General features: G+C 36.5%; 1 protein-coding gene across 3 annotated transcripts in view; it reads right to left on the bottom strand.

The window, feature by feature from the left end:
- Positions 1–13,276, bottom strand: part of KLHL2 (kelch like family member 2) — a 55,305-nt gene that overhangs the window by 7,387 nt on the left and 34,642 nt on the right. For all 3 annotated transcript variants that reach the window (XR_001920477.1, XM_008933123.2, XM_018071110.1), the window contains 6 exons: positions 5,478–5,587; positions 3,960–4,076; positions 2,829–2,978; positions 1,850–1,967; positions 1,015–1,212; positions 190–291 (listed from right to left, as the gene is read on the bottom strand). Coding sequence is in view for 2 of the 3 variants with exons in the window: in XM_008933123.2 (XP_008931371.1) it covers positions 190–291; positions 1,015–1,212; positions 1,850–1,967; positions 2,829–2,978; positions 3,960–4,076; positions 5,478–5,587 (795 nt within the window). In the remaining variant the exon portion in view is untranslated. The remainder of the gene's footprint in view (positions 1–189; positions 292–1,014; positions 1,213–1,849; positions 1,968–2,828; positions 2,979–3,959; positions 4,077–5,477; positions 5,588–13,276) is intronic.

Here is a 13,276-nt window from a genome sequence, read left to right on the forward strand (position 1 = left end):
TTAAAACTATAATGCTAAAAACTGGTCAAACCCAAGTGGAGCGGTATTGTTCATTACCATTTGAATGAACAAATTACAAGGTTGAGCAAAAACATAAATCCAAAGCATGTTTTCAATAGTAAGAAAAAGTAGTAGAGTAAATGATTGCATTTTCCCTCCTGTTCTTTTTAATATAATTTGTCAACTTACCTCCAACAACACCTACGCCAACACTACTTCTTCTTGTGTTCATTGGAGCTACATGAAACCACTCGTTAGTCTTTAAGTTGTAAACTTCGACTGATGATAAACCTACGAACACAATAGAACATTATTTTCTCTATAAATCTAGGTGCAACATACTGTCTAGCTTTCAGAAAAGTCTTCATATCTGAAAATTCAAATTATTTCATTTTAAGGACTGTTAGTTACTGTACAAAAAGCACAAATGATGTCCTTTAGATAGACAGTTACAGTCAACATATTCTTGGTGTTTGAAAATGGACAAATTACTAAAAGCTTTTACTGAACTGTGAAAAATTCTTCCCTGATTTTTTTCCTTTCTTTTTAATTAAGTCACATGGTTTATCCCACATATGCTTCTACAACAGTTACTAAGCAAAAGGATCACCTCTGGACAGATGGTTTAACGCATATGGGAAGAGAATGAACAGTGTATGTCTAAAGACTTCCTACAGGTCAGAAAAAGCTGTTTATAATCCTATATACGCTACATGAAAAAGCAGAAATAACTGCTCATATCTTCTAGAAGTTAAGGATTCTGACTACAGAAGGAATACTGAATGGGAACCTGTCAAAAATTCACTAGTCATTAAATCTGAACTCTTAGATGGTAGCAAACAGTCCACTGTTCTGGTAGAGGGATGTGACCACTAAAGTGCATTCCACATCACAAGACACCAGGCTACCCTCATGCTTGGTTTCATCACAGCTACCAGGAAAGAGACCTTCAAATTCGATACAATTATGTTAAGAGTAGTCAAAACTATTCAGAAGTATATAAGGCAAATATACCTGTACTCCCATCAAATCCTCCCACAGCATAAAGAAGGCCATTTAATACAGCTGCTCCCAGTGTGCTTCTCCTGTCTTGCATGTTAGCAACACTTGTCCACTGGTCCTTCACTGGATCATAGGAATCCACTGTGCGAACTCTCAAAGAACCATTGAAACCACCAACTGCGTAAACCATGCCTCCCATGTACACCATTCCTAGAGCAGGGAAGTGGGGAGGAAAGATGAGTGGTTTAGTCTCTTTGTCAATTAATTTTATTGCATACTGTCCTGAGTTTGCAGATACTTGACACAATTTACAGTACTCAGTACACTTGTCCTGCTTTTGACAGACTCCTAGAGCCACACTTCATTCAGATTAAGCACTAGATATTCTGACACTTTTTGTTACTAATAGCTCACACTTCTGAATACCATATTTGCTGAAATTCTTCTTGCTCAGATAGCTCAGCTGCTTTAAGATCACATTTTCATGTTTTTAATAGCAGTCGATCTCTTCTTCACATTCTTGATTTCATTTAGTAATAATAGGGTATTTTAATAGTAAAATTAGTCATTATTACAATGCATTAATATTTAAATTTATTTATCCCTTGTGACTAATGGAGGCAATAAAGCAGTTTATTCTACAGATTACAAACTGAAGCACAAATTAAGCACAATTTATCAAACTTGCATTGTTCCAGATTAGCAAGTAATTCAAATGTTGAAGTCAAGGCTTAGCCCTTCTTAGAAAAATATCTTTGGTACTGTTCCAAAGAGCATACAATGCTTTATACCGATGCCTAAATTCTGAAGCATTACCAACCACAACAAAAAAATAGGCATTGCTAACCTGCTCTACATCTTCTGGAAGGCAATTCAGCCACCTGATGCCAGCGTTCTTCTTTAAAATCATAGCATTCAACACTTCGAATTGCCTTTGGTGCCTGTCCTCCAACTACCATCATCAACTAAAAGGGAGATAATAATAATTGTTAATTATGTGCATATATGAGAGCACCTGAAAGATCAAAAAAGTGTTAAAAAAATAAAGCAAGCCTCTGTACAAGAAATAATTAGAGGATGGTTTCCCTAAATTAGAAATTTGAGTCTTGAGAACCAGGCAACACTAATTGTTTGGAGTTTTTTTTTAAACAAATGTAATTCATAATTATTGTTTTCAGGTGCAATACATGAAGTAGAAAAGCAATTTGAATCTAAGGAAACCTCCCACAAACAAGGCAGATCCTTCTGTATCTTCACATCCTATTCTGACCTCAGGTATAAGAATTCAATGTCTGTGATGTGTAATGGAACTGTGACCATCCATCTGCTGAATAGAATCTCCTATTCCATTATTGCAGTTGTCACAACAGTACTATGAGAAAACTTCTTTACTTCACTGGAAAGAAGATAATCTCTAATGCTTGTTTTGTTTTCCCCTAAAATGAATGAAAGGCAACATTTAGCTAAAAATTGAAAAAGATGTCTCAACTCAGAAGCTTCAGTCAGTCTTTGTTTTGTTTCAGTTTTGTTTTTTTTTTAAACAGGCCTATTTCCCCATAATTGTATATTTCTCAAATGCTGAAGCACTTATTAAAAAAATGTTTTCTGGGAAGGGACGTAGTGGTGGTGCTGTGTGTAGGCTGGAGACTAAAACACCTATATCATAAGTAGCATGGAGTGTAAAGCTAATTACTTTTTATATTTTTGTGATGAGCAAATCCGGTACAAAATTTTTACTGTAATACCCCAAGACACAGTCATGCTCTTATGAAATCTTTTAAAATGGAGTTTGAAATAGTAAGTACATGGAAAAGTAAGAGTCTTACTTTTGGGAGGCTAGCAGGTGTTCTCAATTTTGTTCGAGTGCTTTTCATCAATGCTCGTTGCTCAGTTGGTAGCAAGTGATACTTCATAGCTTCAATGAGGTAATCTTTACAAGCACTGCTGTTCTTAACCAATATTTCTTCTTCAACTCTCTGTTTATTAATAGAAGTTTAACAAGGTCTGAGCATGTTAAGGAAGTAAAACACAAATCACAATCTGAAGTGTACTACAGCACAAATGCAGATTAATCTAATTGTTTAGATTATCATTTAACCAGTTAGACACAAATTTATGTGTTGGCAATATGCAATCCCCAAAAAGAAAAAATAAATTAGGAGATGTTAATTCTCAATTAGTAAGTGGAAGAAACAGTATTAGGCAAGGTACAGCACTTTTCTTACAATCCAGGCACATTTCTTGAATTTTCAAATACAGAGAGTACAGAATATTTTAAATAGTGGAGAATAATTTAACAAATTAGTAAGCCACCCCACAACAGTAAAAAATACAACAAAAGCAAAGGGCAAAAAACCTCCAAAACTCATCCAAAACAACCCACACAAAGTTGAGATTTGTATCACAAAAATAGAATTTCTAAAATAAACACCTACCAAAATACTACTAACCAATGGTAATACTGAACTCATTTTCAATCTTAAATATTTGATCTGACACCAAAGTATCAAAAATGAGCTTATAAAATTGGCAAAAATGTATTTTATCTGAACCAGGTGAAGGAATGTTTCCTTTGTCATTAATTCCCAATCAACTTAAACAGTAGATATGATTCTGAAGTTGAAAATTCACTTATGAAAACAAATCTTTTATACAAGATTGTGTTACAAATGAAAAGTAACCTGATCTCAGCAAATTGCATTGTTGAAATCATTAGTGTGATATGACATGTAGTCAGCCAAACAGATAAACTACTTATATAAGCCATCCTCTAAGTGGCAATCCCTCACCTGGCTCAGTATGTGCACGTGCACATGCATATGTGGCAGTGGCTGTCTGTTCAGTTTTACTGTCAGTAACAAACTACATTACACTGCTGTTTAAAATTATCCATCTGGCATTAAAACAATGAACAGAAATTTTGATGTGCAGAATAACTAGTATTCCTTTTTGCTTACCTGAACTAAATATTCCCGAGAAAGCAAAGGCAGCCGAACGTGCTCCATCAGACGTGCCATTAACTCCTGCCTTACATCTTTGTCATGGTTTACCCAGGCTATCACTGCTTCAAATACCTTCCAGAAAACAAACAAATGCAAATCCCCTTACTTACAAGTTCATAAGTATGAAACATCAGTGTGCCTCCAAAAACAGTTTTGCTTATACTAAAATTTGTAACATAAGAAAAGTTGGAGCAGTTACAGCTCCCATTATTTCCGTATTTATCAACTAAAAAATTAAAAAGGTGCATTAGTTAGTCTCTTTTTATATTGCTCCTCTACTGGTGTTTCAAGGATAGCTGTGTTACATCGACAAAATGCACACAGTGACTTCACTGACACTGAAAATCCAGTAAAATTAGGTAAACAACACAGCAGCACCAATATTACAGTCCTCATACTTTTCTTCCTTTCTTGGAGAACTGACCTGCCACATCACCATTCAAATGACTTGTCATCACTGAGTCTCAGTGGCAGAAGTTATCCCAAGCTTAGTTTTAATTCCATTGCACAGTAGCACATCATACAGTAGAACATTAAAACCTTAATCACACTCCACAAAAGCAGCATCACATGGATCAAAGTGACAGAACTACACCTTCAGGGTATTACAGGAATAACAACAAGACTTTGCTAGTTGCAGTTTAAGCAGATAGTTCTTAGATTCAAACTTTCAAAAAGGTTTTAACATGAAACACTACCTAGCCATACAAATCAGTATTCAAACACGGTTTTGAACACAATTTAGCCTCATTTGAACAGAGGTGTTGGTACAACCACATACTCCGTGGAAAAAAGAAAACCAATGTATCTCGAATAGATCATAACTGAATAAAAAAGCTCAAAATTAATACCTGAAAACCGTTAGAGGTTTGCAGGGATGACCTGGGTTTGCTGAAGACCACAGTGTTTCAAAAACATCTTTAAAAGATTGAGATCTAGCTAATACACATTAAACTCAAGTTAGGTAATACCAAGCTGCCTAGTCATCTCCTTTGCAACCTACATTTGTTCAGTCAGGCTAAACAGCTCACATATATATACAGAGTTTTAATACCTCTGTGGGACTTCTGATGTTAAAGTTAGTAAATGGCATATACTTGCTCTGCCAACTTTGAGTTATTTATCCCTTGGTAAATCAAACTCCTGTGTATGTGACTCAGCATGTGTTCTGTTTGTTCTGCATGAAGATGAGAAGGAATTTCCGTTTAATGTAGTTTGTTTATTGGTTTTTTTTCAAAGAACAAAGAGTTATATGAGTTAATACAGTTTGAGGATTTGTAAGAGTTGAGACTGATTTTCAACATCAGAGTGATAGCACTTTTGGAAAAATTTGTTTAAACTTGAGCACAATACATGCCTAATTTCACTAAGGAAACAAAGAACACATCCAAAGAAGTGTACAAGAGCAATATGAGTAAGCTTGCTCTCTCACCCAAAAGGATAAAAAGAATAATGGGATACAGATGGTCTTACCTTCTCCTCTGAGGCAATTGTGAGTTTGTCACTGGATATAAGACTGCACACCTGCTCTACACCAAGATTGAGGTATTCTTCACTAAGTACAACATCGGAAAAGTGCTGTTCTGTTTGGAGAAAAAGAAATATGCTAACGTACACTGTGACATATATCCCAAAACAAGCATTAATGCAGCAAGGGAAAACAGAGGAAAAGGATTCAATATGCATGCTATTTTGTCATAGCTAGAAGCAATACCTTAACTTAAAACCTTTTCTATTTAAAGCTTTGTCTCACAAACAGTTTTCATATTTAAAGATTTTTTAAAATAATTGAAATATTAAAACACATTATACTAAAAGTAGGAATTGTAGCAATTTTCAGCATTGCTTCATCTCAGTACTTGTCCTTGATAATTACTTGAATCTCATTTTGCTAACTTTGTACACGCAAATACAGCAAAAAAGATTCCAGATAAAGAACATGCTCTGTGTATTGTTGACAAACATGTTTTAAACCTATAGTTCCACATTGAATCATTAGAACTAACAGTTTGACAGCAGTGTGAAATAACAAGTCTGGATCCTCTGCATCTTTCAGAACTTTTCCTAGGTTATAAAATACTGCATACCCCAAACTCTACAACATGTAGAAGGTCTGCAATTTTTCCTCAGTTTTGTTTTTTTTTTTAAAGTCTCAACCTAAAGTAAACAAAACTGAAAAAATTTAATATTTTCAGTTGTAGAACCAAATAATTTCTTTTAACACAGAACATATCTTTATCAGGTTGTTGTTCAATTATTCAGTTGCCCCCTCCCTTCCTTAAAATTGCTTTTTAAGCCATTCAGTTGCTCTAAAAAGTAGTTCCATTCAGTTAGATTATTTTCTCCCCTTCTGCTATTCTTAATAGAAGTCAGAAGGGACAGCTATTACTGGGAATTTAAGAATTCACTCAAAATCAGAATAAGTAAAAAGAGGCCATCAAACATATTCAAACTAAAGCACATTTTATAACCTTTTCTCTCACTCTACTAGTGGTACTATGGTTAAGACTCCATACTTGAGAAATAGTTTTAAGCTGTCAAAAAAAATTAAAGAATTCTGAATGTTTCCAGCTCAAGAAATCTAATTTTTTAGTTCAACTTTGCAGGGTACAACAGCTTTTTTGCACTGTACTAAAATCTAGATAGTATAAAAAGATAAATATAACTCAGTATAATTCTCGCCCTTTATCTACTTCAGCATACTGTTCCTTGAAATAGACAGCACAAATTCCTTCAGACAGAAGTCCAAGAATTTATATGAATTTATATGAAAAGTATGATAATGAAACCTCCTCCCACAAAGATCTCACTATAACCATGAAAGATTAGAGATTGCTAGCCAGAAAGATGGTATTTTGCCTTAATCACATTTTACTAAACAATGAGTTTACTTAGATAAAGACTAGTCTCCTTGAATCCTGTTAAATTTTTGACTTTATTATTTTCCCATAGTAATAATCCCACAGTAACACTGGGCAAAAAGCCATGCATATAAATTTAACACCAAGTTACTCAGTTTTCAATTTCAATCTATGCTGAATCCCCATACTAATGCTAATATGATAGGGAAAGTGGACCTGTCTATTCAAAATCATCCATTACTCTATTTCCTTTTTAGTCTTCATCTCTAAAGTAGATGGTCCTTGTGTTTCCAGTCCTTTATCCTACCAGCCTTTTCATTCATGCAACCATCATCACTACAAGTCCCTCTAATTCTGTAGCATTCTCTTATGATGGACAGGTAGTATTTTCTGCAGTACTTCAGGCAACGGGAGAGAAAGGACGAGGAGAAATACTATTGATTTTTATAACACCCACTTTTCCACTCTTTACAAATCTTTTCATATCTGCTTTTCAGACAAAAAATATGCAGTTTCTTAAGCTGAATTTTCTGAGGTATGCTTATTGAAATAAATATCTGATGGTTTTTGCTGTTTGCATATGGCAAATAGAAACTGAGAAAAGCAATTTGCAAAAAATAGTTTATCATAAACTCCAAATTTCAAGTGACAGTGACACAAACCATAGGCCTGACTGTACTGAGAAGGTGAGTTAGGAAGTAAGCAGAAAGGGGAAGCAACACACATTCAAATCTCAAACAAATCTGAGGTTCTGAAGTGTTGTTCATCTTCCCTTGAGAAACCTGATCCAATAGTGGATCACATCCGACAGGATATACTTCATAAATTAAAAATACCCACTTGATTTTATAGACTCATATATAAAAGCTTTGCTTTTTAAAAGTTGTTTTAGATTTATGTCATGAACTAAACAGGAAGTGATTTAGCCTCTAAATCAGGAGAGTAAAAGCTGAGAATTTTCAAAGTAATACAATGACTGTGAGACTGTCTCCTCTAGAGAGAGAACCATAGAAGAAAATCCAAAAAAATAGACAGTACTTGAACAAAAACTAAGACTATTTTGCTGGATGTCAGCCTCTGTACTTAAAGTATAAAACAATGCACGCAGTCAAGAGAAGAAGGAAGAGTGAAAAAGGGAGAAATTAAAACAAACTACTCAGTCAATAGCTACAGATTCTCAGCTGAATGAATTACAGAAATAGAAATAGGAGATTCCTAAATATATTTTAGTCATCAAAAAAAGAGATAAGGTGAAATAACTTGAATCTTATGAATCAGATCTCTTGTCATCAAGGAAACCATCATAACTAATTGATAGATAACCTTTGGGCAGAAGCCAATTGAAATTACAGCTAAATGGATTATTTCAAATAATTAAAAACTGAAAATGAACAAGGAAATGCAAAAACAATTAATTCTGCCAATGGCAATTTATGTAATGCTGTTCAAATGTTGAAGACAGAAGGCTTTATTATATATAAAAATTATGCTTAAGAAAATCAAACTTTTTGCATACTTTTAACAATAAGGATATCAGCATCTTTGAAATAATATGATTCAGTACTAATATTTCAAAAGATCACACTTAGGTCCTCTTCCTAATAATAAGGAGAGAAAAATAGTATTGGATTTTTTTGCCTTCTGGGTTAGGATTTGTATGATCTCATATTATTGCTCACATCCTGAAAGCTTTGATAATCTGGAGGTATTAACATCAACCATGATGAAACTTATGACATGATTAAATATTTCATGCATCTGTCCCCTGTTAAATCTCAAATTAGCTTGATTTTATTTATTGCATTAGGTAACATACTTCTTTTTTAATGACCATCTCCTAGATGAAGCAAGGAGAGAACTATCCAGATGAAAGTTTCCATGAGAGAATAAAATAATTATTTTTTCCTAAATCAGAATTTTCCACGCAGTATGCAACTTTGACAAATTTGTACTGGAATCCTGCCCCCTTTCTTGCCTCTTTACTCAGACATTGAAGCCAGCTGGCTCCAAAGTCTGGCAGACTGGAAACAAGCTGGCTTAGGAGCTGCAGAGGCTTGGCTCCCAGATTCCCACTTCCTAAGCAAGTAGAATCCTACTTCTTTATTATCAAAACTAAAAATCTGTCTTTAAAAAAACCTTTCCATTTTAGGACATTTCTAAAATATCTGTTCCAATTGCATATGAAAACCAGATTTTCACATTTTCGCAACCGAGTGAGTTTCTATCTGAATAGCTGAAGATCTGTCCTTGTCTGCCCTGTACCAGCAGGATGGCACTTCAGTTTCAGGGACAAACTGAAAGGACTAAAAGGAAGCCCTTAACAACAGGAAAAGGGCTAGTAACAAAATGTTTGAAAGTACAGTAAACAATGCCAGCACGGAGAGCATAGAAAAATAACAGCAGATGTAAACGTACCACTTTTTGGTATTTTTTCATTATGAGTCTGGAGCTATGTATGATTCATGCACATGCAGCAAAAACCACTTGACACCTCTTCTATCCAAAAGGCACATAGTCTTGCTGGCCATAAACATATTGACATTAGCTTTGTGTTTTTCAATTACATAGGAAGGAAAGCTATATCTAAAATCTGCATAGGACATTTTATGCTATGAACATTTGTGGATTAATTCACAAATACTTTTTCACTTATTTGTATACCTGCAATCAGAAGAGATCTTCCCAAAGCCACATTAAATGAAAAAAAAAGTATGAAAAAAAATGGCCACAGCTTATCAGTGCCAGTCTGCAGCTGGAAAACAGGAAAACCTCCTCATTCTCTAGATCTTTTCATGACAGTAATTGAACATGTATTCATGTGTAAAACAAAATACCATAACCAAACATACTGAGTTTCGTAAGTGTCTTTTGTCTGGTTTAGGCCAATTATTTCTATTTCACAAAACAAATGATGATTTTCTTATAAACTAACTGGAGTATCTGCACCTTTCTGATGTGATAATGCTACAAAACCACTGGAACATTACAGCACTTTCTGTTTCCAGTTCTTTCTGAACTGATAACCTCTTGTTTTAGACCAATGCATAGCTTGGGAGCTTGGAAAGGTCTAAGCCTTATGGTCACTTAAAAGAAAGATGAAAAACAGTTTCTCAAGCAGATTAAACAAAAACATTAAGAAGAATTAGGGTTTTTTAATCACTGCTTCACTTCACAATGTCACATTGTGATTTTTTTGGCTTGGGAAAAAAGGTCTTTGCTAACGGCCTAATTTAAGGCACTGGTCAAGCAGGAACCCCAGCCTTACTGCAGAGGAATAGACACAAGCTCTGCCAGCTGGAGAACGAGCAGAAGCTAAACACTGCAGAATCAAATTCTTTTAAAAAATGTGATTTACTTGTCAATTTTATGCTTAAATAACTGGGGTTTAGAACACCATGAAACTCATAGAAGCCAAGGCAACAGCAGCATAGCAACAGACGTTGCTACTCAGAATAGAATCATAAGAAAGATTCTGACAACTACATCCTTTGAATCTCATGCATACGGATGTACACAAGAACAGTCTACAGAAGACATGCTTCCAAGTCTTGTCAGGGTTCAAAGTTTTAGTCTTAGAGCACCAGAATCAAGAAAACTGTTATCCCACAAACTTTTCTGCTTTGTTAAACACAAAGCAGCAATCCCTGCATTACAGCATATGATAAGATTTCCTAACAAAAGTATCTTCAATATCTCCTCAGCACAATTCTAAAAGCCAACAAGGCTAGCTGTGTCAAGCCTCAAAAGACACCTTTTCCACAGGTAATCCAATGTTTCCAAAGCTCTATGCAGTGAGGGAAATACATTATTATTCTTTGGTTATAACTAAGAAATATGTCAGGATATAAGCACAAAGCAAGGGTCTTTTTAGTCCAAGATGGCATATCCCTCTTCATTAGAAAGCTTTACCAATTTATTTTCAGGTTGTACATAACATTACAACTATATAATGCACCACTTTCTCATGAAAATTTTTTATTCTGTGAACATCCTTTAAGACTATGTAAGACATATGCCAGGCTAAAACTGAGAGCAGACTAGCAATGCTCATGCCACATCCTCTTCATAGGAATCCTGAAACAAGAAGGATGAAAGGCCTCAGCTGTACGCAGTCAGTCCCTGAGTGTGCAAGCGCAACAAGAGCCAGAGCAGAATTACTCTCTGAACCATCATGAGAACAAGTAGCTTCTTAAAGTTTAATTGCACCAGAAGCTTATTCCAAGTAACCTGTATCAATTGTCCACTATTTTCAGATCTCTCCATAGGCATCACAGATGCATCTAAATGACTCTCCCAGAAATCTCACACTCTGCTACAGAAGGACCCAGAAATCTCGTACTCTGCTACAGAAGGACCAATCCCACCAAAGGGTTATGAAGCTTCAATTATAATGAAAGTTGAGTTTTTATTCCCACTGGAAGAAGTTCCAGAGTTTCACTTTTCTAATAACTTCTGATCCATTGGCATCCATTTGTTTTTATGCTATCACTGTCTATTAGCAGAACTATCTCCCTGCCTCTTTTTTCTAAATATAACATAGCAAGTGTAACAAAATAAAAACTGGGAGAAGTTAAAAATCAAAATGCTTTTCATTTTCTCTAGCAGGGTGTGGTGGGGGAAAACAGTTTTCTCCCTGAAGTTATAAAATGGTAAATCCCCAGGGGGTGGTGACCGCCTTGGAAGTTTGAATCAATGAGCGCTTTTGCAAAATATAAACATATCACAAGCAGAACGGAAGAGAAGGTAGTTGTAGTAGTTGTAGAAGAAGTAGCCATGTTGTAGAGCTACGAGGAGAAGCAGCAGCAGCCCCACTGGGGGCTGGGCCCCTTCCAGCCCCTGGCAGGGGGGCTGCAGGGACTTGGAACAGCGTAATACTGGGCTAAGTACCTGTAGCTAGAAAGCTAAAGAAGTTTTCTCCACCGTGAGTGAGCAGAGACAGAGCAGCAGCAGGAGCAGCGTCCAGACACTGTGGCTGAGAGCCAAGAGATAAGGGAGAAGCAGCAGAAACAAACATGCAGCCAAGCAAGAGAGACAGAGTTGTCTGAAGAGAACAAGAGCCAGCAGCAGAGAGAGCAGACTAAGCTCTACAAAGAGAGAGAGAGAGAGAGTGTTTGGGTAAGAACTGAAACCAAAACACCCCAAACTCCTTTGGAGACCCCTCCTAGAAAGGAGGGGTGAAGTGCAGCAGCACTACAGAGAGGAGCTGAGAAGCTCAAAGCGTCCTGGAAAGCTAGACCGGGACAGAGAAAGAATGTAGAGGGGTGACCTTGGCCTCCTGTCACCGCTGCTGCTAAGCTAAACTGGCAGCCTGAGATCAGAGCCCAAGAGCTCTGTAGGGAACTTGAATCCCCTGAAGATAAGGACTGTCACGAAGACCCCTGCGCTTCATGATATGATGTGGTGAAGCGCCCTTGTCCTGGGAAACGCAGCCCACGGAAGAGAAGACCCTCGTTTGGAGATGATGGGCCGAGGGGCTTGGATACCCCCTTGTGTGTACTGGCAGAGATCCAGCTACAGCTGCTGCATGGAAGAGAGAGAGATAGACTGCTACTCTGAAGAGAATGCTGCTCTGAAAGTGGAAAAGATCTTTCCTTCTTCCCTCCTGGACTTTTATTTGGAGGGGAGAAGAGATTTGATCCATTGTAAATACTTTTATGTCATGGTAGAAATAGTTAAGATTGTATATAATGTATTGTAGTACTTATTTTGTACAGTCATTGTAATATATAATCCCTTTCCCCATTCTGAGTTTCATGTGGTGTCTGGAAATCCATCTCACACTAGGTTGAGATGTGGGAGGGGGGCTTGAACCTGAGAACTGGATTTTGGAGTTCTTGAATCATGACACAGGGAAATACTTTCCACTGCTTTTTCCAATCTAATAATCCTTTTCTATACTAGTTTCTGGAGCCTTAATATCAAAACTCTAGGAGTTAGGCTGCCTGTGATACAAGGCCTAATTCTGAAATGGCACAGCCACACATCTTTGTCTCAGACTTTTGAGAAATTTTTTTTCAGTTTTAAGAAAGCTTTGACAAAGCACAAAGAGACATTTGAGATAAGAACAGGGAGAAAATGAGCTATGATGGCTGAGATACAGGCAGTAAGTAGCCTGAAAATTCAAGAGGAAAAACACTGACCCAAAAGGTACAGAATTGTATAGAAGAAAATCAGGGAGTCAGCAGACAGACATTCAGCAAGACTGATGATCAGCCAGTTACAGGGAGAAATGAAGGCCAACCCTTACTCCCCTGATGCTTTTAACAGAGTACTGGTGCTCAGCCTAGTAGCTTGTATGTCCCAACTGGGACCAACAAATAACTTCCCTCTTCTTTTCACTTGCCTATATCCTGCTTGCAGAGTCTCCCTGAGCACAGCAAAGGATGCCTGAACAAAATGACCCAGGGAGGG

Source organism: Manacus vitellinus, unplaced genomic scaffold (genome assembly GCF_001715985.3).
Source record: "Manacus vitellinus isolate BGI_N305 unplaced genomic scaffold, ASM171598v3 scaffold_0_pilon, whole genome shotgun sequence".
NCBI lineage: Eukaryota > Metazoa > Chordata > Aves > Passeriformes > Pipridae > Manacus > Manacus vitellinus.